The sequence below is a fragment of the Lithobates pipiens genome, unplaced genomic scaffold (assembly GCF_037356315.1).
Source record: "Lithobates pipiens isolate NorthernLeopardFrog02 unplaced genomic scaffold, aLitPip1_a1.2 Scaffold_1, whole genome shotgun sequence".
Taxonomy (NCBI): domain Eukaryota; kingdom Metazoa; phylum Chordata; class Amphibia; order Anura; family Ranidae; genus Lithobates; species Lithobates pipiens.
Window position 1 is genome coordinate 179946644 of NW_027507685.1, and position 27081 is coordinate 179973724.

Here is a 27081-nt window from a genome sequence, read left to right on the forward strand (position 1 = left end):
ACCTCACAAACAGATTAGCTTGCTTCCTGTATGTCCCGAGAATGTCATCACGATGAAATGTATGTCAGGGCATACAGGAAGCAAGCTTATCGGCTGATTTACTAAAGCAAGTGAGAACTCTCATGCAATAAATTGTGTAAATATGCACTTCAATTGTCCAATCACATGCAGATGAAAAAGGTGAACGGAATTCACTTTTCCCAAGGTTGGATAATTGAAGTGAATGTGAATATTCATTGTGTAAAGATTCTCAACTGCTTTACTAAAAGAGTAGAGAATCCTCACTCAATAAAATGAATGTTAAGTCACTTAAAGTGATTCCAGGGAGTCCAGGCTCTTTCAGAAAGAAACTGAAAGTCAGCAGCTACAAATACTGTAGCTGCCGACTTTTAATATTAGGACACTTACCTGTCCACAAATCCAGTGGTATCTGCACCCGAGCTGATTTTTCAATTGGCTCTCGGTGCTGCCGCTGCCATCCTGGGTATGGGAAACAGGAAGTGAAGCCTTTCGGCTGCACAGGCGGTTCCCTACGGCGCATGTGTGAAGCTGCGCTCTGTGAATGGCCCAGTGGCGGAGGAGGGGGGGGCAAACTTCCAGATGAGTTTACAGTGGCAAAGTCAGCTGGAAGTGGAAGCAGGTACCTGTCAAAACCAATACACGCTCCCCCCTAAAAAGGTGCCAAATGTGGCAGCGGGGGCAGGAGAAAAATAAGCTTCCCCTTTTGGGTCAAACTCTGCTTTAAATTATCCAGTCATGTGACAAGCAAATTTCTGCATAGTTATTTTATCTGCATACTATATCTTGCAGCATTCAAAGTTAATGCAACTGCATTTTTAAGTGAAGATTCTCTTTTAGTGAATCAACTCAATTACCCCAAAACTCTGAGATCTTTGGGTTGACTTGCCAAAGGAGTTAAATTTAAAGCTGGCCCTGTACTTTAAGTTACCACAAACCAATTCTCTTTTTAAAATTAATATCAATTTGTAGAGTCTACTCACAGCTCTGAGAGTACATACGGTTCAAGAACAACCATGGCAGGACTGGGGGGTCGTGCTTTGCCCATTGTCATGATCTGCTCAAAGGTGATATCAGTCTGTGTTCCACTATCCACATATTGAAGGTCATTGGAGGAGGCTGCCAGGACTCCCTTCATACGTGGACTGCGTCTTAGAACTTGGATCAGGAGAGGGTCTTTAGTGGTGCGTAGTGTCTCAAGTGTCTGCTCCTGCGAAAGTCGTGATAGATCTTTACCATTGACCTGTGAAATAGCAAAAATTATATAATCCGATCAGAGTTAAATACAGAATTTAATACTTATATTTGCAATTCTAAGGTAAAAATTGTTTCAAGAAGTTTCCAGTGCAGTAAATGTTATGTAATGCTGTGATTAGAACTTGCCTCCATGCCCCTGATCTAGAGGATCTTCAGTTGCAATGTTAGGATCAGAACATGTTTCTGCAGTCCACGTACAAATCTAGCTTACTTACTTGCTCAAGGTATCTGAAGCAAGGGCACAGAGATAAGTCTAAAACACATCATTAACTTGGCTATACATGCATTCATTCACATATTTTGTGACCTTGGAGGTCTTCTTAAAAAATAAAAATAAAAAATAGAAGGGGTCCTATGAGTGCGTTAAATGTACAAAAACATCTGCATGTAACAGCAAGTCCATTAACCACTTGCCACCCACGCTATAGCTAAAAGATGGTTACAGCGCAGGCTTACATTGCCAGGTGTGTGTACATGGACATCCTCCTATTCTTGTGCCTCGTGCTCGCCCCCGGGTTATCATTTTTTTTTTTTCTTCACTCTGTCAACATGCATGGAAAAAAAAGCTGTGGCTTCAGTTAGAGAGATTAGAGGGATATCAGTCCCCTTAGCACTCACATGTGCTGCTAATCAGTGCCACCTATCAGTGCCCATCAGTGCCACCTCTCCGTGCCGCCTATTAGTGCCCATCAGTGCAGCCCCATCAGCACCCATCAGTGAAGGAGAAAAATTACCTGTTTGCAAAATGTTATATCAAAATATGGAAAACTGTTAGTTTTTTCAAAATTTTCAGTCTTGTTTTGTTTGTTTAGCAAGAAATAAAAAATGTGGTGATTAAATACAACCAAAAAAAAAAAAGCTCTATTTGTGTGGAAAAAAAAAAACATAAAAATTTCATATGGGTACAGTGTTGCATGACCAAGCAATTGTCATTGAAAGTGCCACAGCGCTGAAAGCTGAAAATTGGCCTGGGCACGAGGGGGGTGTAAGTGCCCAGTAAGCAGGTGGTTAATCAATGTACTAGTGTGCAATTATTAAGAACTCCATGATTCGTGGCATATGTATTGCCAGCACTAAAACAGTATTGATATATATTTATCATTAGTGCTTTTGATCTCAACAGCTTATTAAAATAATAATTCCAAAGTATTAAAAAAGTTGTTCAAGTAGTTGTTATGGCAATTGCTATATGATGCTTTTGTCTGAAGAGTGAGACATTTTTTCTGTGGAAGCAACTTTTTCTGTATATGGCAAAAGCCTGAATCCTTCACAACTTTGAAACCTCAGCTGGTGTGCAAGGGATACAGGTGAATCCTCGTGACATACAAGCATCACTTGCATCCCTAAAGCAAGCATTATTAAAAGGTTAACAACCTCTGTGAAAGTTGAGTATAGGGTGTCAAGATTTTATGGTGTTAAGGATGAAGACACTAAAGCTGGATATACGCACATATTTCTTTTGCCTAAATATTATCGAGCTAATAGAGGAAAGAGTGTTATTGATGAATAAATGATATTTACATCATGACCGATACCCACAGTGATCCCATTTTCCTATAACCAGCAGATTCACAGATATTAACACAATGCACCAGGTAAATTATAAAAGAAGGCAGCCACCATATCACCTTCAATATGCCTCATAAAAACTCTATTAGACAAACTAAAAGTCCCATATAAAATTTTACAGGGCAGCCTGATTCTTATTCCTGAGTCAATATTTAAAAAGGTGTAGACAATACCGACAAGTCTCAAATCGTATAAAATTTGATGACACTAGAAGAAAAAACTTTTTCTTGATCAGACTGGGAAGGCTGCTGCTCTCTGACCACTGCTGATATCTCTTACTGCCTGAGACAAAGCACCATCTTACCCCATCATACCACGAACATTTACATTGAAAGAGGTGTTGAGAAAGACTAAGGCTCCATGCACACTGGAGCTCATAAACTGCAGTTTATTGGAGTTTGGACGTTTTTTTTAAAAGCGCATAAACTCCACTCTATGTTAGTCTATGTGTCCATGCACACATGGACGTTTTTTAGCTTTAATAAGCAGTGGAGTTTATGGGCTTTTTTCTGAACGCCAGAAATTTGTGTTCAAAGTGCCGTTTTTTACAGCCAAAAAAACGACAAACACCGATAAATGCTCATAAATGCTTATAAACGCTCATAAACACGCGTTAATTAGTGTTCGGCATTCTATTTTTTCAATGCATTGTGGGAGTTTGGAATGCACTGAGGGATTTTTGGAGTGTCCTCTGTGTATTTTTATTGAAAACGCTCATAAACGCTATTAAAAGCACGTTTTTCGACCAGCGTTTTCTGCCAGCAATCTGGAGTCCGGAAAAAGCTTTTTTTGAGCTTCAGTGTGCATGGAGCCTTAGTATAGTAACTAACTTTCTTTGCTTCCAAAATTGTAGTAATTGTATTTTATATCGTCATGATTTACATTGTGTAGGGTGAATTGATCTGCTAACTTTTTCCACATATTCATCCATTTTTTTATTCTGAAATTGCATGGTGTATGGTGAAATTGGGTGCAGATCTGTGTTATAAATAGGTTGCTATTGTCGGTATACCAGGTTGCTTATTAATTGTTCCTGCAATTCAGAAAATCTTTTGTTATTAGAACATGTTTTAATTGCAGTATCTTACGCTCCTGCAGCTGCAGAGAGTGAGAAACTGTTTCAAGAGTACAAGGCCGGGTTCACATATGTGCGGCCATGGGTTCGTGCCTGGGGTCCAGTGCATGTCTTTTCACCAGCTCAAGTGCAATTCAGGTCTGAATTCTCACTTGAACCAGACTCAAAGACACGCAGGAACTGCAGCTGCCCCGGACCTGTGTGAACCAGCTCCATTGAGAGCCGGTCACACTAGTCTGTCATGCGAATTGGATGCAGGGAAACCCGCATTTAATTCACATATATGTGAACACAGCATTAGGTTATATTAATTTTGCTCTTGCTGTATCAAAGCCCATCACATTTTAAGTTCTTATAAGTTTCTGTGTTTTGCCTTTGAAAAATCTGAAAATAATTGCATTTTTGTTGTGTTATTTTCTTTATATGTTGAAATAATTCACCAGTAATTTGGTTTTGTACATAAATATACTTGTATTTTAATAAAAAAAAATTTATCAATATAATTGGGAGATATTGGTATATTTGATAAGAAATCACCATAGCTTAAAGAATTTAGGAAAGTTGATTGTTGTGGTATACTTTATCGAGTATCTGAACTAAATTCATATTGTTTATTACATTATTTATATTTGACGTAAATGGCTAGAGAGTCTGTATATTAATTCTATTTTTAATTCACAAAGCCCCTCCTTTTGATTTCATTATATTTTCCAAGTATATATTACAGCCAGATTCTTATACCATGACAACATATAACACACCTAACATTTTGTTAAAAGGGACACTTTAAAAGCCTTTACAGGTTACCACTCAAGTTACACGGAAGTTCTGGTACTAGAATTATCACTCTTGCTTGGACATTCCTGACGATACCCCACATGCGTGATGTGATCACCGTTTACATATGCATGCGGAACCTACTGTATGTGTGCATTTGCATATGTCTGAGCCCAGAGGACAGGGTGCTTTAAAACTTTTTTTTTTCATGACTTGCGTGACTTTACTGCTATGATTAATTTTTATTTTATTTATTTATCAACTTTATTACTATCACAAGGGATGAACAGCATTCCGTTGTGACAGATCCTCTTTTTGGACAGATCCGGGGTCAATTAGACCTCAGATTTATCCCCTGGCCTCCAAAGCATCCAATCAAGCCGAGATCAGTTTGATCAGATGCTTTCACAAGCTTCTTTACATCAGACCAAAAACCAGAAGTGACAAAATCCTCCTCGCTTCCAGTTTCTCACATCACACAGTGGGAGGAACAACATCAGTCCAGATTAGCCAATGCTGCCAGTCACATCCTTACCAGGCTCCCTGATCAGATGGGAGAGCCCAGTAAAAGCTGTGGAAGTAATGGTGGTGGTGGTGGTAGGGGTTGGACACCTTCTGCTACCTGTAAAAGTGATGAAGTGGCTGTTTAACTGCTTGGATCACTTTTAGATAAAACAGAATCGCCTGCTGTAGAAAAGCCTCAGCCGTGATCCCAATATAACCATATCAACCTTAGGGCTTTTATAAAGTGGGAAGTAGTTAAATTCAATGCCAGAATATCCTGCATAAGGGTCTGGCATATATGTTGAGGGGCATCCCCCAGCCCCTTTGTTTACAAACAGAATGGAGCATGTGGCGAAACGTCATGTATTGGCAATAAACATTTTTTTTCTACATGGTCACTTAAAGCAACAGTAAAGTAAAGTTTGTTTGTTTTTTATTTTAACCACTTCAATACAGGGCATTTATTCACCTTCCTTACCATACCAATTTTTAGCTTTCAGCGCTCTCACACTTTGAATGCCAGTTACTCAGTCATGCAACACTATACCCAAACAAAATTTTTATAATTTTTTTCATACAAATAGAGCTTTCTTTTGGTGGTATTTAACCACTTGCTTACTGGGCACTTAAACACCCTTCCTGCCCAGACCAATTTTCAGCTTTCGGTGCTCTCACAATTTGAATGACAATTACTCAGTCATGCAACACTGTACCCAAATGAATTTTTTGTCCTTTTTTTCCCACAAATAGAGCTTTCTTTTGGTGGTATTTGATCACCTCTGGGGTTTTTATTTTTTGCGCTATAAATGAAAAAAGACAGAAAATTTTGAAAAAAAACGCATATTTCTTTGTTTCTGTGACAGAATTATGCAAATTATTAATTTTTCTTCATAAATTTTGGCCACAATTTATACTGCTACATATCTTTGGTAAAAATAACCCAAATTAGTGGATATTATTTGGTCTTTGTGAAAGTTAGAGAGTCTACAAGCTGTGGTGCGAATCGCACAAAATTGATCACATCTGATGTACTGGTGGCCTATCTCGCTTCTTGTGACCCGAACAAGTCAGGAAAGTACAAATACCCCCCAAATGACCCCTTTTTGGAAAGTAGACATTCCAAGGTATTTAGTAAGAGGCATAGTAAGCTTTTTGATGTTGTCATTTTTTAGCCACAATTCTTTGCAAAATTAAGATTTTTCATTTTTTTTTCTCCACAAAATTGTCATTGTAATAGGTTATTTCTCTCACGTGGCATGTGTATACCACAGATGACACCCCCCAAAAAATTCTGCTACTCCTCCTGAGTATTACAATACCACATGTGTGGGACTTTTTCACAGTCTGGCCACATAGAGAGGCCCAACATGCAGGTAGCGCCATCATGTGTTCTAGGAACATAAATTACACATCTAACTTGTTGACTATTTATTACACTTTTGAAGCACCAGGACAATGACACGTGACACTGATGACAGATGGCACTGATACGTGGCAATGATGACACGTGGCACTGATGACAGATGGCACTAATATGTGGCACTGATGACAGATGGCACTAATATGTGGCACTGATGACACGTGGCACTAATATGTGGCACTGAAGACACGTGGCACTAATACGTGCCACCGATGATAGATGGCACTAATACGTGGCACTAATACGTGCCACCGATGACAGATGGCACTAATACATGGCACCGATGACGCGTGACACTGATGACAGATGGCACTAATAAGTGGCATTGATGACACGTGACACTGACAACAGATGGCACGTGACACTGACAGGTGGCACTGATGACAAATGGCACTGATACGTGGTACTGATGACAGATGGCACTAATACGTGGCACTGATGACAGATGGCACTATGTGGCACTGATGACAGATGGCAATTATACGTGGCACTGATGACAGATGGCACTGGGGACAAATGGCACTGACAACAGGTGGCACTGGAGGCAGGTAGCACTGGGGGTGGATGGCATTGGGGTGGATGGCACTGGGGTGGATGGCACTGCTGGGGGCGGATGGCACTGCTGGGGGAGGATGGCACTTTTTTCTTTTTTCTTTTTACTCGAGGCAGAACGGCTGCCGCTGCAGCCGTTCATCTCTCCCCTCTCACACTGTCTGTGTGAGGAGGGAGAGCGGCGCTGAGAGATGATCTCATATGTTTACATATGAGATCATCTCCCATTGGACACGCCGATCACACTGTAAACGGCCGCTGTGATTGGCCGTTTACAGCGATCTGTGTTTGCCTGTCCCCGGGGGACACGGCGGAAGTAAACATCAGGACGTCCAGGGACGACCACCCAGACGAACGCGCCTGCTCTACGACCGTCATTCGGCTATAGGGCAGCCGCGAGGTGGTTAATCACCACTGGGTTTTTTATTTTTTGCGACATACGTGAAATAAAGAGCGAAAATTTTGAAAAAAACACAACACTTTTTTTTAGTTTTTAGTTTTTAGGATAAAATTTTGCAAATAAGTCATTTTTGTTCATAAATTTGGGCCAAAATTTATACGGCTACATCTTTTTGGTAAAAATAAACCAAATTAGTGGATATTATTTAGTCTCTTTGAAAGTTATAGAGTCTACAAGCTATGGTGCAAATCATTGAAAATTGATCACATCTGATCACACCTGATGTGCTGAAAAGTAGACAGTCCAAGGTATTTAGTAAGAGGCATGGTGAGTTTTTTGAAGTTGTAATTTTTTTTACACAATTCTTGGAAAAAATAAGAATTTTTTTTTTTTTTTTTTTTTACAAAATTCTTTTTACAAGTTATTTCTCATACACAGCATATGCATTCTTCCAATTACACCCCAAAATATATTCTGCAACTCTTCCAGAGTATGGCGATACCACATGTGTGGGACTTTTACACAGGCTGGCCACACAGAGAAGTCCAAAATGCAGGGAGCACCTTAAGGGGTTCTAGGAGCATAAAATGACACCTCTAATTTCCTAACGACCTATTACATTTGTGAAGGCCCTGGAGCACCAGGACAGTAGAATTACCCACAAAATGACCCCATTTTGGAAAGCAGACACCCCAATGTATATTCTAGGAGGCATAATGAGTCTTTTGAACAGTTAATTTTAAAAGTGGTCAGTTTATAAGATATTTCTAACTCAAAGCATGTACATAGCAAAAATTACACCGCAAAATACATTCTGCTACTCATCCTGAGTATGGCGATACCACATGTGTGTGACTTTTACACAGCGTGTCCACATACAGAGGCCCAACATGCAGGGAGCACCGTTTAGCAGCATAAATGACACCTCTAATTTCCTAACGACCTATTACATTTGTGAAGGCCCTGGAGCACCAGGACAATGGAATTACCCACAAAATGACCCATTTTGGAAAACAAACACCCCAAAGTATATTCTATGAAGCATTATGAGTCTTTTGAACGGTTAATTTTTTACACAAGTCTTCAGAAATTTTTTTTTTTTTTTTTTTTTTACACAAAGTTGTCCATTTATAAGATATTTCTAACACATAGCATGTATACAGCAAAAATTACACCCCAAAACACATTCTGCTACTCCTCCTGAGTATTGCGATACCACATGTATGAAACTTTTACACAGCCTGCTCATATACAGAGGTCCAACATGGAAGTGGTACCTTCAGGCGTTCTAGGAGCATAAATGACACATCTCATTTCGTTCCTACCTATCACACTTTTGAAGGTCCTGGAGAACCAGGACAATGGAATTACCCACAAAATTACCCCATTTTGGAAAGCAAACACCCCAATGTGTATTCTATGAGGCATGGGCTGCAAATAGGTACTCTGACGGGCTGGTGGCAGGTACTCCGATGGGCTGGTGACAGGTACTACGTTACTCCGACGGGCTGGTGACAGGTACGCGGGTACTCCGACGGGCTGGTGACAGGCACTCGGGTACTCAGATGAACTGTGACAGGTACTCAGGTACTCAGATGGGCTGACAGGCGCTCAGGTACTCAGATGGGCTGACAGGTGCTCAGGTACTCGGATACTCAGATGGGCTGTGACAGGTACTCAGATGGGCTGTGACAGGTACTCAGGTACTTGGGTACTCAGATGGGCTGGGACAGGTACTCGGGTACTTAGATGGGCTGGGACAGGTACTCGGGTACTCAGATGGGCTGGGACAGGTACTCGGGTACTCAGATGGGCTGGGACAGGTACTCGGGTACTCAGATGGGCTGGGACAGGTACTCGGGTACTCAGATGGGCTGGGACAGGTACTCGGGTACTCAGATGGGCTGGGATAGGTGATGACAGGTACTTTGATGGGTGGTCCTCTTTATTGGGGAGGTAATCAGTGTGTGATTGGTGTACACTAGGCGGTAACGAGATGTTACCGCCATCTCCTCCTCACACACGATCAGTGTGTGAGGAGGAGAACCCGGTAACATCTCGTTATCGCGATTTGTTTACATTCTGCAATCGGCTGTGATTGGACACAGCCGGTCACGTGGTAAAGAGCCAATTTCATTGGCTCTTTTCCTGCGATCGGGGGGTTGGGCTGTGTCAGGGTGACAAGCCGCATCCCCAGGAGCGGCGAAATACCGAGGCCATCATATGACATCCACCCAGGATGGGAGATCCCATCTGTGGCCATCATATGACTATGGCCGGGTATTGCAGTGGTTAAAATAACAAACATGTTATACTTACCTGCTCTGTGCAATGGTTTTGCACAGAGCAGCCCTGATCTGCCTCTTCTCGGGTCCCCTGCTGGCGCTCCTGGCCCCTCCCGCGGTCCAGTGCCCCCAGAGGAAGCTGCTTAGCAGCAGCTCAGGTGACCCCCATAGTAAGCCGTTTGCTCTAGGGGCACCTGTGTAGGCTCAATCCCGAGCCACTGCTCTGTGTCAATTCACAAAGGGAGCCATGGTTCTGCCTCACACCCTCGCTCTCCTTAATGGTTCACTGGCTGCGATTGACAGCAGCAGGAGCCTAGGTCTCAGACAATGAAGGAGAGTCCCTGGAGAGCCAAGGCTCTCTTGCACATTGCTGGATCTAGATCGGCCTAAGTATTAGGGGGGGCTGGGGGGATGCTGCACACTGAAGGTCTTTTACCTTCATGCATGAAGGTATAAATTTGAATACAGACTGGAGTTTCAAAGCCTCAAAGCCTTCCTCCTCTGCAGAGAGTAATTGTTCCGGTTCTAGAAGAAAAGATTCTGGGGGGGGGGGGATCTCTTAGGCCCGATTCACACCTATGCAGGTTGCAGTTTGCATATTCCAGGTGTATTTTGATCCATTGAAGTCTATTGAACTAAAAACCAGAAACAAATCCCTGGCCCTTTCTATAAAATGCACAGATGTGAACTACATCAGTTGGAAACCATGTTAAATGGACTGTAGCGTGTTTCTGCAAAACTGAAAATGCGCTAAAATGCACAGGTGTGAACCAGGCCTCAATGGTTCCAAAACCAAAGGGCAGTGTTCATCCCATCTTGGATCTCAAGAAACTCAACAAATTATTAAAGGTACAGAAATACCATACGGTAGTGGCATCTACCCAGCAGGGAGATTTTCTAGCATCAGTCAATATCAAAGATGCTTACCTACACGTCCTGATTTTTCACTGCAGATTTCTGAGATTTGTAGTGGAGGAACGCCACTTCCAGTTCTAGCTCTGCCATTTGGCCTATTTAGAGGTCCCAGAGTCACTAGGGTCCTGGCTATGATTCTGGGGCAATTACAGCTTTAGGGTATTGTGTATCAGGTAACTATTAATTTCACTGCACAGGGCGCAGTCTGCTCCACTTTTAGAGACAAATTGGTCTCTTGTGGTGTGCCCTCCAAAGAGGTTTGGGTAGGTTCTTAATCTGCAAAAGTCTGCCTTAGTACCAGGGCCCAATTCTGGTTATGGCTTGGGCTAAAGTGTTCTTCCCTTGAGACAAATGTCATAAAAATCATACAATCCTATATGCACGATCCTATACTCACAGTTAATCCAGAAGAAGGCAAAAAACCCAAGCAAAGCATGACCCAATTTGCTCCAGCAGGGGAAAAAAATTCCTCCCCATTCCCCCAAGAGGCAATCGGATATATCCTGGATCAACTTTATCTCTATATGTTATTATCCAGTTATATTATATCTCTCTCTCTCTGGCGTCCATACCTCTCCAAATACAAGAAAGTACTTTGCTCGTTTTGGAAACCGCAGCTTGGCATTGCATGCTATTATTAAGCTTATGATCGACTAAAACACTGAGATCCTTCTCCACCATTGATTCCCCCAGTTGTACTCATCCTAGTATGTACGATGCATGCACATTCTTAGCCCCCAAGTGCATAAGTTAACATTTTCAACATTAAACCTCATTTGCCACATAGTTGTCCAAAAAAAAAAAAAACAGCATTTAGGTTGGCTTGTAAATTGGACACATCCTGTAAGGATGTTATTCCACTGCATTGCTTGGTGTCATATGCAAAGTCTGAAATGGTACTTTTATTTCCAAGCCCAATATCAGTTATAAATATATTAAAAAGTAAGGATCCCAACACTGAACCTTGGGGTACACCACTGATAACCTTAGAACATTCACAGTATCAATCGTTAACCACTAGTCTCTGAATTTGGGCTTTTAGCCAGCTTTCTATCCATTTACAAACTTATTCCAAGCCGGTAGACTTTACCTTACACATTAGCGACGTGCGGGGAATGCTTTTGCAAAATCCAAGTATATCACGTCCACAGCCACCCCTCTGTCCAAGGTTTTAATTAACTCCTCATAAAAGAAATCAGATTTGTTTGAAAAACTTCTGTCTTTCATGAATCCATGCTGTCTGTTGCTTAACCCCGTCTCGACCAGCCACCTCAGTTAAAGTGCGGCAGGGTGGCACTGGTGTGATGACTGCCGGGCATCTGCGTTCACTCATGAAAGAGCGAGAACTGGGATCCGTGTGTGTTAACACACAAATCCTGGTTCTGTCAGGGGAGAGGAGAAAGATTGTGTGTTCCTACTAAATAGGAACAACAATCTCTCTCCTCCTCTAGTCAACCACATTCCCCCCACAGTTAGAACACATTTAACCCCTTGATCAACCCCTTCCCTGCCCTGCCAATGACATTTATAAAGTAATCAGTGGCTATTTTTAGCTCCAATCACTGTATAATGTCAAAAGTGTCTGATGTGTCCATCGCAATGTTGCAGTCCCAATAAAATCGCAGATCACTGCCATTACTAGTAAAAAAAAAAAAAAATAATAATAATAATAATAAAAATGCCATAATTCTATCCCCTATTTTGTAGACGTTATAACTTTTGCGCAAACCAATCAGTATGTGCTTATTGCGATTTTTTACCAAAGCGTACATATCGGCGTAAACCGATGAAGAAAATCGGATTTTGTCATACTTACCTGTAAAATCATTTTCTTTGAGTACATCATGGTGGACAGAGTTAGGCTAATATTCATTACCTACTGGGTTATACTTCATCTCCAGGTGACTGGACACTGGCAGACCAAAGGTCTTTAGACAGGAAGTGATCCCCTATATAACCCCTCCAATACAGGAATTACTTCAGTTTAGTAGCAAGTGCTGAATCCTCAAAAAAGAGGGGAGGGATCTCTGTGTCCCATGATGTACTCAAAGAAAAGGATTTTACAGGTAAGTATGACCAAAAAATCCTATTTTCTTTTTCATACATCATGGGACAAAGAGTTAGGTTAATATTCATTATTACTGGGAAATGCCAGAGCAATAGCTTTTGAGGGAGGGAGACACCCTACCAAACAATAGCCAGACTTTATACGGCAGCTCGCAGTACACTGCAGCCGAAAGCCAAATCCTTGGCTGCTCGAACATCCACTTGATAACATTTTGTGAACGTATGCACTGAAGACCAGGTGGCAGGCTTACAAATCTTAACCACAGATACCCGACGGTGAAAAGCCCAGGAGGTTCCTACACCCCTGATAGAATGAGCTCTCACCCTAAAGGGAGGAGCTTTATGTTTCAGACCATAGGCCTGAATGACCAATTAGTGGACCCAATTGGGAATAGAAGCTTTTGGAAGCTGCCTGCCCCTTCTTGGGTCATTTTGGTAAAATAAAAAAGGAGTCTGATCCTTGGATCTCCGCAGACTTGGCAAGTAAACCTTGACTGCACGGACAACGTCCAAGGAATGCAGTTGTCTCTCTTGCTCTGAACAAGGCTGAGAGAAAAAAAAGGAAAAATAATGTATCGATTTAAATGAAAGGCTGACGCCACCTTTGTTTCTGTAACACAGACAACACCAAGTTCAAGACCCAAGGACACATCGGTGACCCAATGGGGGGGAAGAAAATGAGTTGTCACCTGCATAAAGGTTCGGACCAAGGAAAGGGAGGCTTAATGCCTTTAGAAGAATACTGACAGGGCCAAAATCTGACCTCTGATTGTACTCAAAGCCAATCTGATTTCCACAGCTGACTGTAGAAAAGAATGGAGGATGCAATTTTTTGGCTTCACACCAAGAAATATAAGTCTTCCAGACCTTATGATAGCTCTTCCTAGTGACAGCTTTTCTAGCATTCACTAGGGAAGACACCACTGGTCCCAAGATGCCACGGTCCTTCAGCACCCTGGCTTCAATAGCCATGCCGTCAAATTTAGAGACTGTAAACTGGGGTGAAATATAGGGCTTTGAGACAGTAGATCGTGGAGACGTGGAAGCGTCCATGGCCCGTTGATTGTGAGACTGACAATCTCCAGGATCCAGGGCCTTCTGATGACACCAGAATGACTGGAACCCCCCCCCCCCCCATCTCTGAATCCTGCCCAACAAATGTGGAAGGAGAGGGGATCAGAGGGAAAGCATAAACCAGGGATTACTGGCTCATGTAACTAACAGAGCATCTGCTCCAATTGCCAGAGGATCTCTTGTTCGGGACACAAACTGCTGTAGCTTGTTGTTGAACCTGGATGCCAGTAGGTCGACCTCTGGCCATCCCCCAATTCTGGCAAATTTCCTGGAACACCCCTGGGTGTAGAGACCATTCCCCCGGGCATATCTGCTGGCAGCTGAGATAATCTGCCTTCCAGTTCTCTAATCTGGGTATATGGACGGCTGATAAAATCATCACCTGTTCCTCTGCCCAGGTTAGTATGTGGTTCACTGACTTCAGAGCTGAACGACTCCTGGAACTGCCTTGGTGGTTTATATAGGCCGCTGCAGTGGCATTGTTGGACTGAACCCCTATAGGGCAGTCCTGAAGCTCCACTGTCCAGGATCATAGGGACAGACGTACGGCCCATAACTCCAGGACGTTGATGGGCAGGATCTGTTCTGTCCTTGAGCATTTCCCTTGAGCTGTGAGCCCGTCTAGCGTCGCTCCCCAGCAAGAGAGACTGGCTTCTGTAGTCAGTACTCTCCAAGTTACCGGGAGGAAGGATTTTCCCTTTCCAGGTTCTGATCCTGCAACCACCAGCTTAGGTTTAAGCGTGCCCGAGGCGTTAAGAACACTGGATGATCTAGGGATTGTCCTCTCCTGTTCCAAGCCAACAAGTTATCTTGTTGTAAAGGCCTGGAATTGAACTGGGCATAGGGCACTGCCTCAAGTCTTCCCTAGAAGGCTCATACAGAGCCGAATGGAGGGTTGTCTGGTGCCCCTTATCTGACGCACCTGATCCTTCAGGGCACAGATCCCTACGGGTGGCAAAAATTCCCTTGCTTGGACCGTATCCAGGGTCAGAACTAAATACTTTAGACTTTGAGCTGGTCTCAAGGCTGACTTTTCGGTATTTGTAAACAAGCCTTAGCTTTTCAGATACCGCACTGTGCAGGTTATGCTCTGTTCTAGAGCCTGTAGTGAGTGATCTCTGAGCAGGAGGTCATCCAGATACCCAAGCACCAAGATCCCTTGGGCCCTTAAAAGACCCAGTACTAGTGCTAGGACCTTTGTGAACACCCGGGGAGCCGTGGCAAGCCCGAAGGGTAAAGCCACAAACGGAAGATGACGTTCCTCTACTGAAAAATCGCAGGAACCTCTGATGAGGCTGAAAGATAGGTACGCGTGAAGGCTAGAAAGTCTCCCATCTGGAGCAAGGCTACCACTGAGCGGACAGACTCCAGTCGAAAGGACTGTAATAGTAGATATTGGTTTAGGGATCTTGGGCCTTGTTTCCTCATTTGGTTTTTGAACTGTAAACAGGTTCAAGTAAAACCCTGCACCTCTTTTGGATACAGGAACCTCTACAATCTACTAAATGATGTAGTGCCTGAAAACAAGAAGTCTCTTTTTGGAGGAACCCCCAACAACTCGCAACAACTAGTTGAGGTGGCCCACTCATTCTGAACTATTGTTCTCCAAATATCCGCAAAGTGCAGCAGCCTTCCCCCACCTGATGCAGTGGGGGGCGTCCCCTCAAAAGGAGGGCTTGGTGCTGGGTTTAGAACAGTTTTAGACCCAGGGCTCTTTCTGGTCCTGGCCTTGCCCCTGGCTCTAGTGCCCTCTTGGTGGCGAAACTGCCTTGGCGCTGAGACACTTAAGGAAGCAGTCCATGAGGTTTTAAACGAGGGATGCCTGAAGGTTTTCTCAACAGGAAGTAAAGAACTCTTCCCTCTGGAAATCTTTTGGATTTGTCCAAATGATCACCAAATAAACATTCCCCATGAAAGGGCAAACCTGCCAATAACTTTTTACAAGGGAGCTCGGATGACCGGTTCTTAGGCCACAAAAGTCTGCGCATATGTACAGACAAGAGAGCCAAACGTGAAACCCGCTGTATTGAATCCTTTAAGGCGTCAACAGCAAAACAGTGCTTGAGGAATATCTGTCTTATTTTCAGCCAGATCATCCTCTCATTTAGGCCTGTCAGGCCGTCTGGCCTGATCCTATATGGACTGACAGATACCAGTTGCAACAACTGGCTGAATAGCTGAACTGGCCAAAGAAAAGGAAACCTTTAATAATTACTCCAATTTCTTGTCAACAGGGTCTTTCAAGCTGTGTGCGATCTACCAGACCAGTTAAGTTCTTATTTAAGGAGGAGACTGCTGCATCTGCTGCTGTCCTGCTCCACTTCTTAAACTTTTCATCCATGGGATATAAAAGGGAAAACCTCTTAGGAGGAACACAAATCCTGTCAGGGTGTTCGGAATTAGCATACACTGGCTGTTCCAACAGGGGGTGTAAGGGGGAAGCCTGTGTGGCCTGAAGAGGCCTCAGGGACCCCAAAGAGGACCAGGGGGCTCAGTAACCTCTAAGAGTCAAGTTAAAGGCAGAACGAACCATCTCGGTAAGAGTCTGGATCAAAAGCCTCTGCGACTGAGTTACACATCAAATGAATATCTTCTTGTCCAGATTGCTCAGAAGTAGACTCATCTGCCAGGCCCTCCACAGAATCAGGAGCTTTCAGCTCTTCCCCATCCTTACTCCAAACTAGGAGGCTCTGGGGAGGGGGATCTGTCATGCTTCTTGCCAGCCTGCTGGAGGCAATCATGGCAGCAATCCTGTGCTCTAACCCGTCTAGGGCCGAGGACAGTTCATCCTTGGTGATAAAGGGTGAAGCAGCAGCGTTGACTGTAGGCACAATACCAGATGGGCACAGCGGCTCAAATTGATCGGAAACCTCTGGTCTTTTAGGGGATACAACACTGGGGATATGATAAGGTTCATCAGGAACTACTGATGACACAGGTGTGCTCTTCCCTGTAGTGTTAGTCCCTCTCCTCTTTTCTGAAGATATTTACAAGTCACAAAAAGAGTACCTGGGTGTAGTATTAACACACCTCAAAAGGGAGAACCTTTAACCACTTTCAGACCGGACCAATTTGCTGGTCAAAGACCAGACCACTTTTTGCGATTCGGCACTGCGTCGCTTTAACTGACAATTGCGCGGTCGTGCGACGTGGCTCCCAAACAAAATTGACGTCCTTTTTTTCCCACAAATAGAGCTTTCTTTTGGTGGTATTTGATCACCCCTGTGGTTTTTATTTTTTGCGCTATAAACAAAAATAGAGCGATAATTTTGAAAAAAACGCATTCTTTTTTACTTTTTGTTATAATAAATATCCCCCAAAAATATATAAAAAAACATTTTTTTCCCTCAGTTTAGGCCGATACGTATTCTTCTACATATTTTTGGTAAAAAAAAAATCGCAATAAGCGATTATTGATTGGTTTGCGCAAAAGTTATAGCGTTTACAAAATAGGGATAGTTTTATAGCATTTTTATTAATAATTTTTTATTTTTATTTTTTTACTAGTAATGGCGGCGATCAGCGATTTTTATTGTGACTGCGACATTGTGGGGGACCCATCGGACATTTTTGACACATTTTTGGGACCATTGTCATTTATACAGTAATCACTGCTATATAAATGCAGTGATTCCTGTGTAAATGACACTGGCAGTGAAGGGGTTAACCAGTGGGTGGCAGTGTAGGGGTTAAGTGTTCCTAGGGGTGTGTTACTAACTGTGGGGGGGTTGGGCTTTCATTTAGTGAACACTGATCTCTGCTCCAATCACATGGAGCAGAGATCAGCGTCACTAGTTGCTAGGCAGAATGGAGAAATGCTGTTTACTCGGCCTTTCCTCCATTCGGCCGCGCCGTGAGACGATCGCGGGGATGCCCGCGGCGATCGAGTCCGCGGGTCCCGCGACCGGACTCACGGGGGTCCCGACCAGCGCGGGAGCGCGCCGCCGGCGGCACGCTCCCGATGGCAGGGCGGCATTGAATATTGGACGTACCTGTACGCCAATATGCCTGCCCGCGTCATTCTGTCGACGTACATCGTCGTGCGCTGGTCGGGAAGTGGTTAATAGGGCTCATCAAGCCCCAATACAACAATCCTGCTAAGCACCTTTAGCCTGCCAAGCAACACCTGGTGACTTACGTAACCCAGGTAAGGAGGAATGAACCGCTGTAAATGCCTGTTTAAAAGCCTGCCCTGTGTCCCACAGCTGCCTTCTGGAAGCATTGTGCTTGGTATACACAGCTTAAATAAGCTGGCTGTGTGCCAGAACGTTCTGCATGTGCGCGGTCCTGATGACCGGGTCTGGCTGTATTCAGGTAGGACGTGAATATTCGCCTAGATTTGCCCAGACAAAGGCTACGGTGGAGTCTTTATCTGGGAAAATGCACCACGGCCACCAAACAGAGTAAAATACAGCCAGACACAAGCAAAAAAGTACACTTTGCAAACACCCACAACTAGCCCAAAGCACTCCCGTATGGTCAATGCACATAGGTGTCCAGCCTCTAACTAGCTTGACTGATTGTTACACTCACTGGGACACCTCACAATACGTAAAGGGGTTTCACTTTATAAATAGAGATCATGAAAACTACCATTAGACAACCCAAGGTTACAACTACCATCAGGTGTAGTGATGGAAGAATTATAAATGTGAATAAAGAACCAATTCACAGCAGCTTAGCATTATTTACAATCTCATAATCTGAAATATATATATATATATATATATATATATATATATATAAAAATAAAGAAAATGTATTGACAGATTTGACTGATTCCTTTTTAATATAGGCACCACATAGGCCGTACGACAATCCAGTGGTACTATTCCAGTCATTAAAGAGTCCCTAAAAATGAGAAACAATGGCTTTGAAATGACAGACCTCAATTCTTTTAGGATCTGTGGGTGTATTCCATCTGGTCCATGTGCTTTATTAACTTTTATTCTGTCAAAAGATTTCTGGACCATATCAATTTTGAGCCATTGTGGATCATTTGGGGCAGTGTCAATTCCATCCCCATTATGGACATGAGCTCCCCTATGCTCCTTTGTATACACAGAGCTGAAGTAGGTATCTGTATAAGAGTTTTGGGGGAAATGGTAGCTGCGTTTGAGGTGGTTCTGTTTGCCCAGATTAATTCTAGACCCCACCATCCAAATATCTTAATGGCATGGGACAAATGGACTCAGGTTATTGGATTCAGCTATGAAGTGGTATCCCAACATGAGATGGTCTTTGGAATGGTAAAAGTCTTCTGGAGAAAGGGAGACCATATCTTCCTTTTTCCTGGAAGGTGTTGACAACAGGCGCCATCCTAACAGGCTGCACAGGGGTTCTGGGGACTTGGTCTTTGCTGCCCATCAACATTTTTACTTTGTCTCTTTTTGTTTTATTGCTGTAGGCCATATTTGTACATGCATTGTATTTAATATTTGAATTGTTATTCATTAATATGCTTTTCTCTTCCTTTTTCCTTCTACACACCTAAGGCTTTGCATATCTTGTTATTTTATGTCTATTGGATATTCTCGTCCTTTTCCTGATGAAACCTGGCGAAACATGTTGAAATAGGACAAGAGAATAAACCTGTATGTGACACCAGTTCTCTCGGCAGTTAGGGTTGAGATGCGTGTTATACCTGGAATGTTGACTGTAACTGTGGTACTTTTATATTGTTTATGTTTAATGATTTATATATTGCTTTTTTACATTGTTGTCTGTTTGTGTATATGGCGTACCTTTAATATCCCAGTTCCTCAACTCTTTGTGCCTTATTATTGTGGATGTTGGTTACTTTTGATAATTGCTGCTGACCACCTTCTCATACCCGTTTTGAACCCTTTCTGCCAGTCTCCACTCACCTATAGGTGCCAGTATAACCCTTACGAATGTGAAGATGCTCTGTGTCCTGTGATGAAAATTAGAAGAATCACAAACATCATTCCTTTTGTTGAGTGCCAACGAAAAATGGCAAACTTTTTTTGAGGAGTTTTGCAAATGCTGATGCAAATTGTCCCTTATTTCTTCAAACCTTTGTGTAATTGTAGGTCCTGAAAGACCCACTGTACTAAATAAATCAGCCTTCTCTGGACACATCTTTGGCAACATTCTTTAACAAATTCTCGCTCTACGAATGGTCTGCCAGCGTACACTATTAGCTTGGCAACTTGAAAACACTGATGAAATATTTAGCTGCTTCACAAAAGTATTTTGCTGAGTTGTCAAAGCATTTTTAAGTTTTAATATTTTATCTTTTCTCACTTGTCCGATCAAACAATCATATTTATCTTTATGTTGAGTTTGGTAGGGTCGATGCAAATTGTATTCCTTGAACACAGACACTTTCCTTGTACAGCATGAAAAAGTAGTCATTAGTCCCAGTGGCGGCCTGTCCATAGGGGGTGCCCGGGCGCTGCCCCCTCCCCCTTTATTCACCAAAAAACATTTTTTTTAAACAGCCCCTTTAAGAAAAAAATTTGTAAAAAATTTCCTTTAAGTGCACTGTGTTTGGGCGCCAGACACAGAGCACTATGGGAAGCACCACGTCAATGCAATCATGATATTGCAGACTTGATGCTTCATTGGTGGGGTTTGGAGCTGTTTTGCGGTGCAAACCACTGCTCCAAGCAGCATCTGCCTGGCGCCCAGCCGGGTACTTTGTTCTCAGTGTGTCAACAGTCACTTCCGGCAAACTACAGAAAGATGGTTGCCTTGAGGACTAATCCCCTTGTGTTCAGTGGAGAGGGGAGGCTCCTCCCCTCTCCACTAAACACACGGAGAAAGCCAGGAACTAGCTGGGGAGAGTCACAGACGCGGCTTGGAGGACACGTGTGGAGGAACCTGCTGCTCTGCTGGGGACACGGATGCAAGGAGGGGCTCCATTGGGGACACAGATGCAAGGAGGGGCTCCGTTGGGGACACGGATGCAAGGAGGGGCTCCGCTGGGGGCACAGATGCAAGGAGGGGCTCCGCTGGGGGCACAGATGCAAGGAGGGGCTCCGCTGGGGGCACAGATGCAAGGAGGGGCTCCGCTGGGGACACCTGATGTAAGGACGGACTCTGCTGGGGACACCTGATGGCATGCGATGTGGCAAGTGGCACACTCAGGGCTCCCACTGATTGTGCATTATGGCAAGTTGAATGATTTAATTTTAGATTACAATGTAATAATATAAATAATGCGCTTCAATCATCCTAACACCATAACAATCATGCTGCCGGGATGATTGAAGTGCCAACACCAGGTGTTTGGAGTATCTTTATCTGATGATTGTTAAACTTTCTAGAATACACATATTTCTATTGTTGTGTAGGATCTGGGCCTGCTGTCTCTCCCTCTCCATCCATCCCTCGTTCATCTCAGACGCTAACCACACCAGCTTAGAGCCACACACAATATTTAGCTAAAACCACACCCATTTTCATCAAGTGGGAGGGGTCAAATAGGATGGACAGGGTCTGCCCCCCCAATCCTAAAACTTCACCAGCCGCCACTGCTTAGTCCACTGTTCTTTGAATATCCTGCATTCGCAGTCAATATTTATTTTTCTTGATATAACCGTTTCCTAGGGATTTCAAATTGCTAGTAGTAAAATACCACTAAATACAGTGCTACAAAAACAATATACCAGCAATAATAACTTTTCCCATACAGAGTGTACTGCACATCAACACAGCCTCACTAGTGCACATCAACGCAGCTTCACCAGTGATCATCAATGTAGCTTCACCAGTGCACATCAATGCAGCAGAGAATGTCTCCCAGCCAGTGAGTGGGAGCAGAGGGGTGGTTGCAGCAGAGACACAGGATGCAGCCAAGGTGGCACCTAGCCTTGAGGATGGGGAAAACAGCAGCTAGATCCATGGGGCAGGCCAGCCGACCAGCCTCAGAGATGGGATAGAAGAGCGCCAAGCAGCCAAGTGGGAGCTGGGGGACTGATGCAGCTCGGAGAGCCCAGGAGATGGCCAAAATGGCAATGGGCTGCAAGTATGCAGCCAGCAGCAGCCAGATTAACACTGCAGATGAGCAGCCTGGCCAGAAAATGGTGACTGGGCTTAAAAGCAGGGGATGGAGGGAGACAGGCTGAGCAAAGGGGAAAGCTCATGGGGCAATCAGAGGCACAAATGGTGCAGGATGAAGGATGGTCAGAGCTCCTTTTCCGAACCGTCCACCGTGGCTCACATCAGGGCCCCCCCCCCCCGCATGGGTCGGGTAAATGACCTTGGTGGGCCATATATGGCCCGCAGGCTGTAGTTTTGAGGACCCCTGCCCTATACTTTCTGCTGTCTCCTCCCTCTCTCTCCTCTCTGTATTCAGTGCTCCCGTCTCTCTGTACCCTACTCTTTCCTGCTCTTTGGAATTTCACATCACTCACAAAATATATTTTTAGAACTTTGCAGTGCCCTCTTAAGGCTCGGTACACACTGCCGCAACTTACGGTGAGACATTGCCAGGAGACTGCCTGGTGACTTGAGTACTACTTTAACCGGTTTCCGACCAGTACACACCGATGTATGTTGGCAGAATGGCACGGGCAGGCATATTGGCGTACAGGTACGTCCAATCTTTAATGCCGCCCTGCCATCACGAGCACGCTGCCGGCGGCGCACTCGCATGCCGGTCGGGAACCCCGTGACTCTGGTCGCGGGTCCCGGGGACTCGATCGCCGCGGGCATACCCGCAATCGTCTCACAGGGTGGCTGAACAGAGAAAGGCCTTTGTAAACAGCATTTTCCCGTTCTGCCTAGCAACTAGTGACTGGAGATTGGAGCAGAGATCAGTGTTCACTAAATAAAAGCCCAGCCCCCCACAGTTAGCAACACATCCCTAGAAACACTTAACCCCTACACTGCCACCCACTGGTTAACCCCTTCACTGCCAGTGTCATTTACACAAGAATCACTGCATTTATATAGAAGTGATTACTGTATAAATGACAATGGTCCCAAAAACGTGTCAAAAATGTCCGATGTGTCCACCATAATGTTGCAGTCACAATAAAAATCACTGATTGCCGCCATTACTAGTAAAAAAAATAATTATTAATAAAAATGCCATAAAACTATCCCCTATTTTGTAAACGCTATAACTTTTGCGCAAACCAATCACTTATTACAATTTTTTTTACCAAAGATATGTAGAAGATTACGTATCGGCCTAAACTGAGGGAAAAAATGTTTTATATATATTTGGGGGATATTTATTATAACAAAAAGTAAAAAATAATGCGTTTTTTTCAAAATTGTCGCTCTATTTTTGTTTATAGCGCAAAAAATAAAAACTGCAAAGGTGATCAAATACCACCAAAAGAAAGCTCTATTTGTGGGAAAAAAAGGACATCAATTTTGTTTGGGAGCCATGTCGCATGACTGCGCAATTGTCAGTTAAAGCGACGCAGTGCCGAATCGCAAAAAGTGGTCTGGTCTTTGACCAGCAAAATGGTCTAGGGCTGAAGTGGTTAAAGGCACAAGTCTGATAGAATCTACCTTCAGATTTCAGCAGGGCCATCTTTAATATTGATTGGACCCTGGGCAAACATTTTCTTGGCCTCCCCATGCAATTTCGCTCTCCGCCTGCTCTGAGTCTACAATAAATAGCTAGACTCAAAATCAGTTTACTGAATCAGATCAGGCAGTGATTGTGATGCCAAAGGTTATAGTGCATCATTACCACTCACTGACTGGCTTCTAGACGTTACAGCACACATTATGGCTTACTTCTTATTTGCTAGAGGTTACAGCACACGACTTTTGTTTGTTGATTGGTTGCTAGAGCTTACTGTACATCAATACTGCTCACTGATTGGTTGCTAGAGGCTACTGGACATCCTTACCACTCACCAATTGGTTGCTAGAGGTTACTGCACATTATTACTGCTTACTAATTGGGTGCTAGAGGTTACTGCGTATCCTTACCACTCAATGATTAATTGCAAGATGTTAGTGCACATTGTTACTGCTCACTGATTGGTTGCTAAAGGTTACAGCACATCATCTCCTCACTGCCTGCACACCATGGACTGTGGAGGTGAGGGGACACCTCAATAGACAGAAAATTCCAATGTAATGGGGGATTCACATTGAACCTCAATGTAATGGGGATTTAGACTGACCACTAATGTAATAGGAGCATTCACAAGAACCACTAATGTAAGGAGGGATTTACACTGAACACCAATGTAAAGGGGACCTTCACACTGGCCACTAGTGTGAATGAAAGGATTGTACATCAAGCCCCAATGTAATGCGAAGGTTTACACTGACCACTAATATAACATGAAGCACGTGTAACATGTTGGCTGTCATCGCTGGCTTGTCCACCTCAGCTCCAGGCCATAATGTCCCTGGGTGGCTCACTGCCTGATGATTGGCCCAATAGCCACGAAACGCGTAGAGCTACTAGATGTCGTGTTTTACCCTTATTTTCATGTTTTACGATTTTTAACCGTTATGATAGGACCAGTGAGGCCATAGGTCATGCAGGCATTACCTTGCAATCCATGAATGTACTTATACACAATTGGCAGACTGTGTAATTTCATCATGTTATGTCATGTGTTACCAGTGTTATGTTTAAATGTTTCTAGACTGATATTACATGTATGTAACCTCTGTATATGATTTAATAAACACTTTATATATACACCAATTTATTGAATTGCTATCATGTGCTTTGTGTAAAGTCTCACCCCCTAGTGTTCTCCCTTTGTTACTTTGATAGGGATAGAAACACATGGCATTACCAGGCCATTCTTTCACATAACATCCCAAACCCTTTTCCCCCTCATAGTGACCACCAATGTAACAGACATTTAGCCTGCTTTCATATTTAAGTGTATCGGGAACACATGCAAAATCGCTTTACTGACACCACAGAAACATGTTGCCCTTTAGTTGTTAATGACACCCTCACGCATCTGCTGAGATGTGCGCATTCACATGCACCACAATTGCACCGTGTTATTTTGAAAAAGGGTTCCACCTCCAATTTGCTGGCCTTGCAGAACAGGCTGATGATGACGACTTTGGTGTGCTTGTGTGCGGCCAAGTCTGTTAATTCGGAAAGTCCTTCGGAACTCCACCAAAAGTCCATCAGGAGGACCGTCGGACCTAGTCCGTTGAAAAGTCCAGTCATGTGTACACGGCATTACTTTCACTAATCTAGCTAGATTTAGCGCACAGAACTGTGCTCTGATTGTTTCCCTCTCTCTTCATCCTGCCCCCTTCACTACCTGAAGCATGCAGCCTGTCACATTATCTTTGCAATGCAAAGATCGATAGGATAGATGAATTTAGGGGAAGAGGCATACAGTAGTACCCTTTGTCTGTAGGTTGAGGATCAGCTCACATGAATAATGAGTGATGAAGTGCTACATTAACAGAGAGCACTGGGAAGGTTTAGAAAAACATTAGTGGGTGGATACCAGAGGGAGGAATGGGAGAAATCTCCTGGTCTTGTGGGCGGCTATTCCTTAGGACATGAGGGTGCGTTTAATGTCAGGGGTTGCAGCATTTTCTCACTCCACTAACAGCTATGCCATCCTGAAGTTTGCTTGCAACAGATTCTAGGAAGACATGGAGGGGTTTTCTATTCAGAAAACTGCTGGCTGAGGTGATGCCTGGTCCTAAAAACAAGGACAGCTTTAGCATTACTGCAAGGGGGGAGTACATTACAAGGGGGAAGCCCCCTTACCCACAGTCCTTGACTTGTGGGAGTCTGTGGTCAGAGAGCTATCAGAATCTGGAAGCCATTTTTACCATAAAGGGGCTCCAGATACCCACTCCCCCACCCTATCTCAACTTCAAGACTTTGGAAAAGTCATTTATTGGAATAAATACCTTTTGTTATCAAACAAAAACAAAAATCTGGGGTGTCCACTGCTCTTGCCTTCTCCAGCACATCACTGCTCTTCCACTCATTTTAAGATGTCCTGCTCTCCTCTTCTCAGCACCCAAGTTCTAAACTGTTAAAGGATGGTGGTACAGCTGCATGGCTGTTGTCCTCTGATGGAGTGTGGCAGCCACATGAGCGATGACAAGCCTCAACCTCTTTTGCTTTGATCTGTTAATTATTTTGTTACTGCCAGTTCTTCTGAGAACAAAAGGAGAGCTCCTCCTGAAAGAAGGCAGAAATTGAGCAATTTCATCTTCTTCACTTAGGCCTGCCACAATATGGGGGATGGGTAAATATATGGGCAGAAAGATATTAGCGAGAGATCAAGGAGAGATACAGTAGAAAACAAAAAAAGGAGAGCTGTGCAGTGTTGTCAGTTTCCAATATTGCTTCTGCTTGCAGCTACAGTATCCCTGCAACAATTAAAAAATAGAGCGCTTAAACAATTCTGCCTACTCTAGCCATAGGAGGTTTCAAGGATTCTGGCAGGATTAGTGAATGAGGAGGAAAAGGGCACATCAGCAATGCCAGCCTTTTTATTTACATTACAAAAAAATAAAGGTATTTGGATAGTCAGATATCTCCAAATAAAGCATTTTTTGTTCTCTATATACTAGAGGCTGCATGGATCTGCAGTTTCAAACATCCTTTGTGCATAATTGCTCTTTGGACCCGTGGGCGCCTGGTTTGATCTCTAGAATATATGTCCATTTGACCTCACCACTGACTTTAGTGCCACCAGCCTATCCCTTTTGCTGGACTGCTGATATTGATGTCCCCCTGGAGCCTGAGGATTGTGCAGAGATATGGTAATCCACCAAGTCACCCACACTCAATACTTTAGCACTCAGAACTAATTACAAAGTCTTAAAGTGGAATCTAGTTCCAGCCAGAATAGCTAAAAGTTTGCCCTCTTACCCCTCAAATTGCTTCAGGGGCTGCTCTGAGGAGGGTACGCACATGCACATGTAGTGGGCCTGTCCCATAGCCTCTTTGTTCTGGACTTAAGTATTTCATATGCTATCTGTATTGCTAGATACTGCAATTCAACCTGGCCCGACCATAGCGTTACTGGGTCAATAATAACTTGCCGTTCTATTGTGGATCAGTCACTGCTACAACCATAATTGTTTTCTGTGGAGCTGGTGCATCTACACTAGTTGTTGAAGGCACCATGTGCTGTCGAGCCTTTGAGTGACTCTGAACATCCTCCTTTTTCTACTTTCCTTCCTTTCTTCCCTTTATCCATTTCTTCTCTGAACTTTCACT

At 43.6% G+C, this 27081-nt stretch overlaps 1 protein-coding gene across 2 annotated transcripts in view; it reads right to left on the reverse strand.

Annotated features, from left to right (window-relative positions):
* Nucleotides 1–27081, reverse strand: part of PDZD4 (PDZ domain containing 4) — a 341674-nt gene that overhangs the window by 180182 nt on the left and 134411 nt on the right. The window contains exon 2 of one of the 2 annotated variants that reach the window (XM_077478975.1): nucleotides 1002–1261. The exons of the other annotated variant lie outside the window; for it this stretch is intronic. Coding sequence (XP_077335101.1) covers nucleotides 1002–1261 — 260 coding nt within the window. The remainder of the gene's footprint in view (nucleotides 1–1001; nucleotides 1262–27081) is intronic. 2 annotated transcript variants of the gene reach the window in all.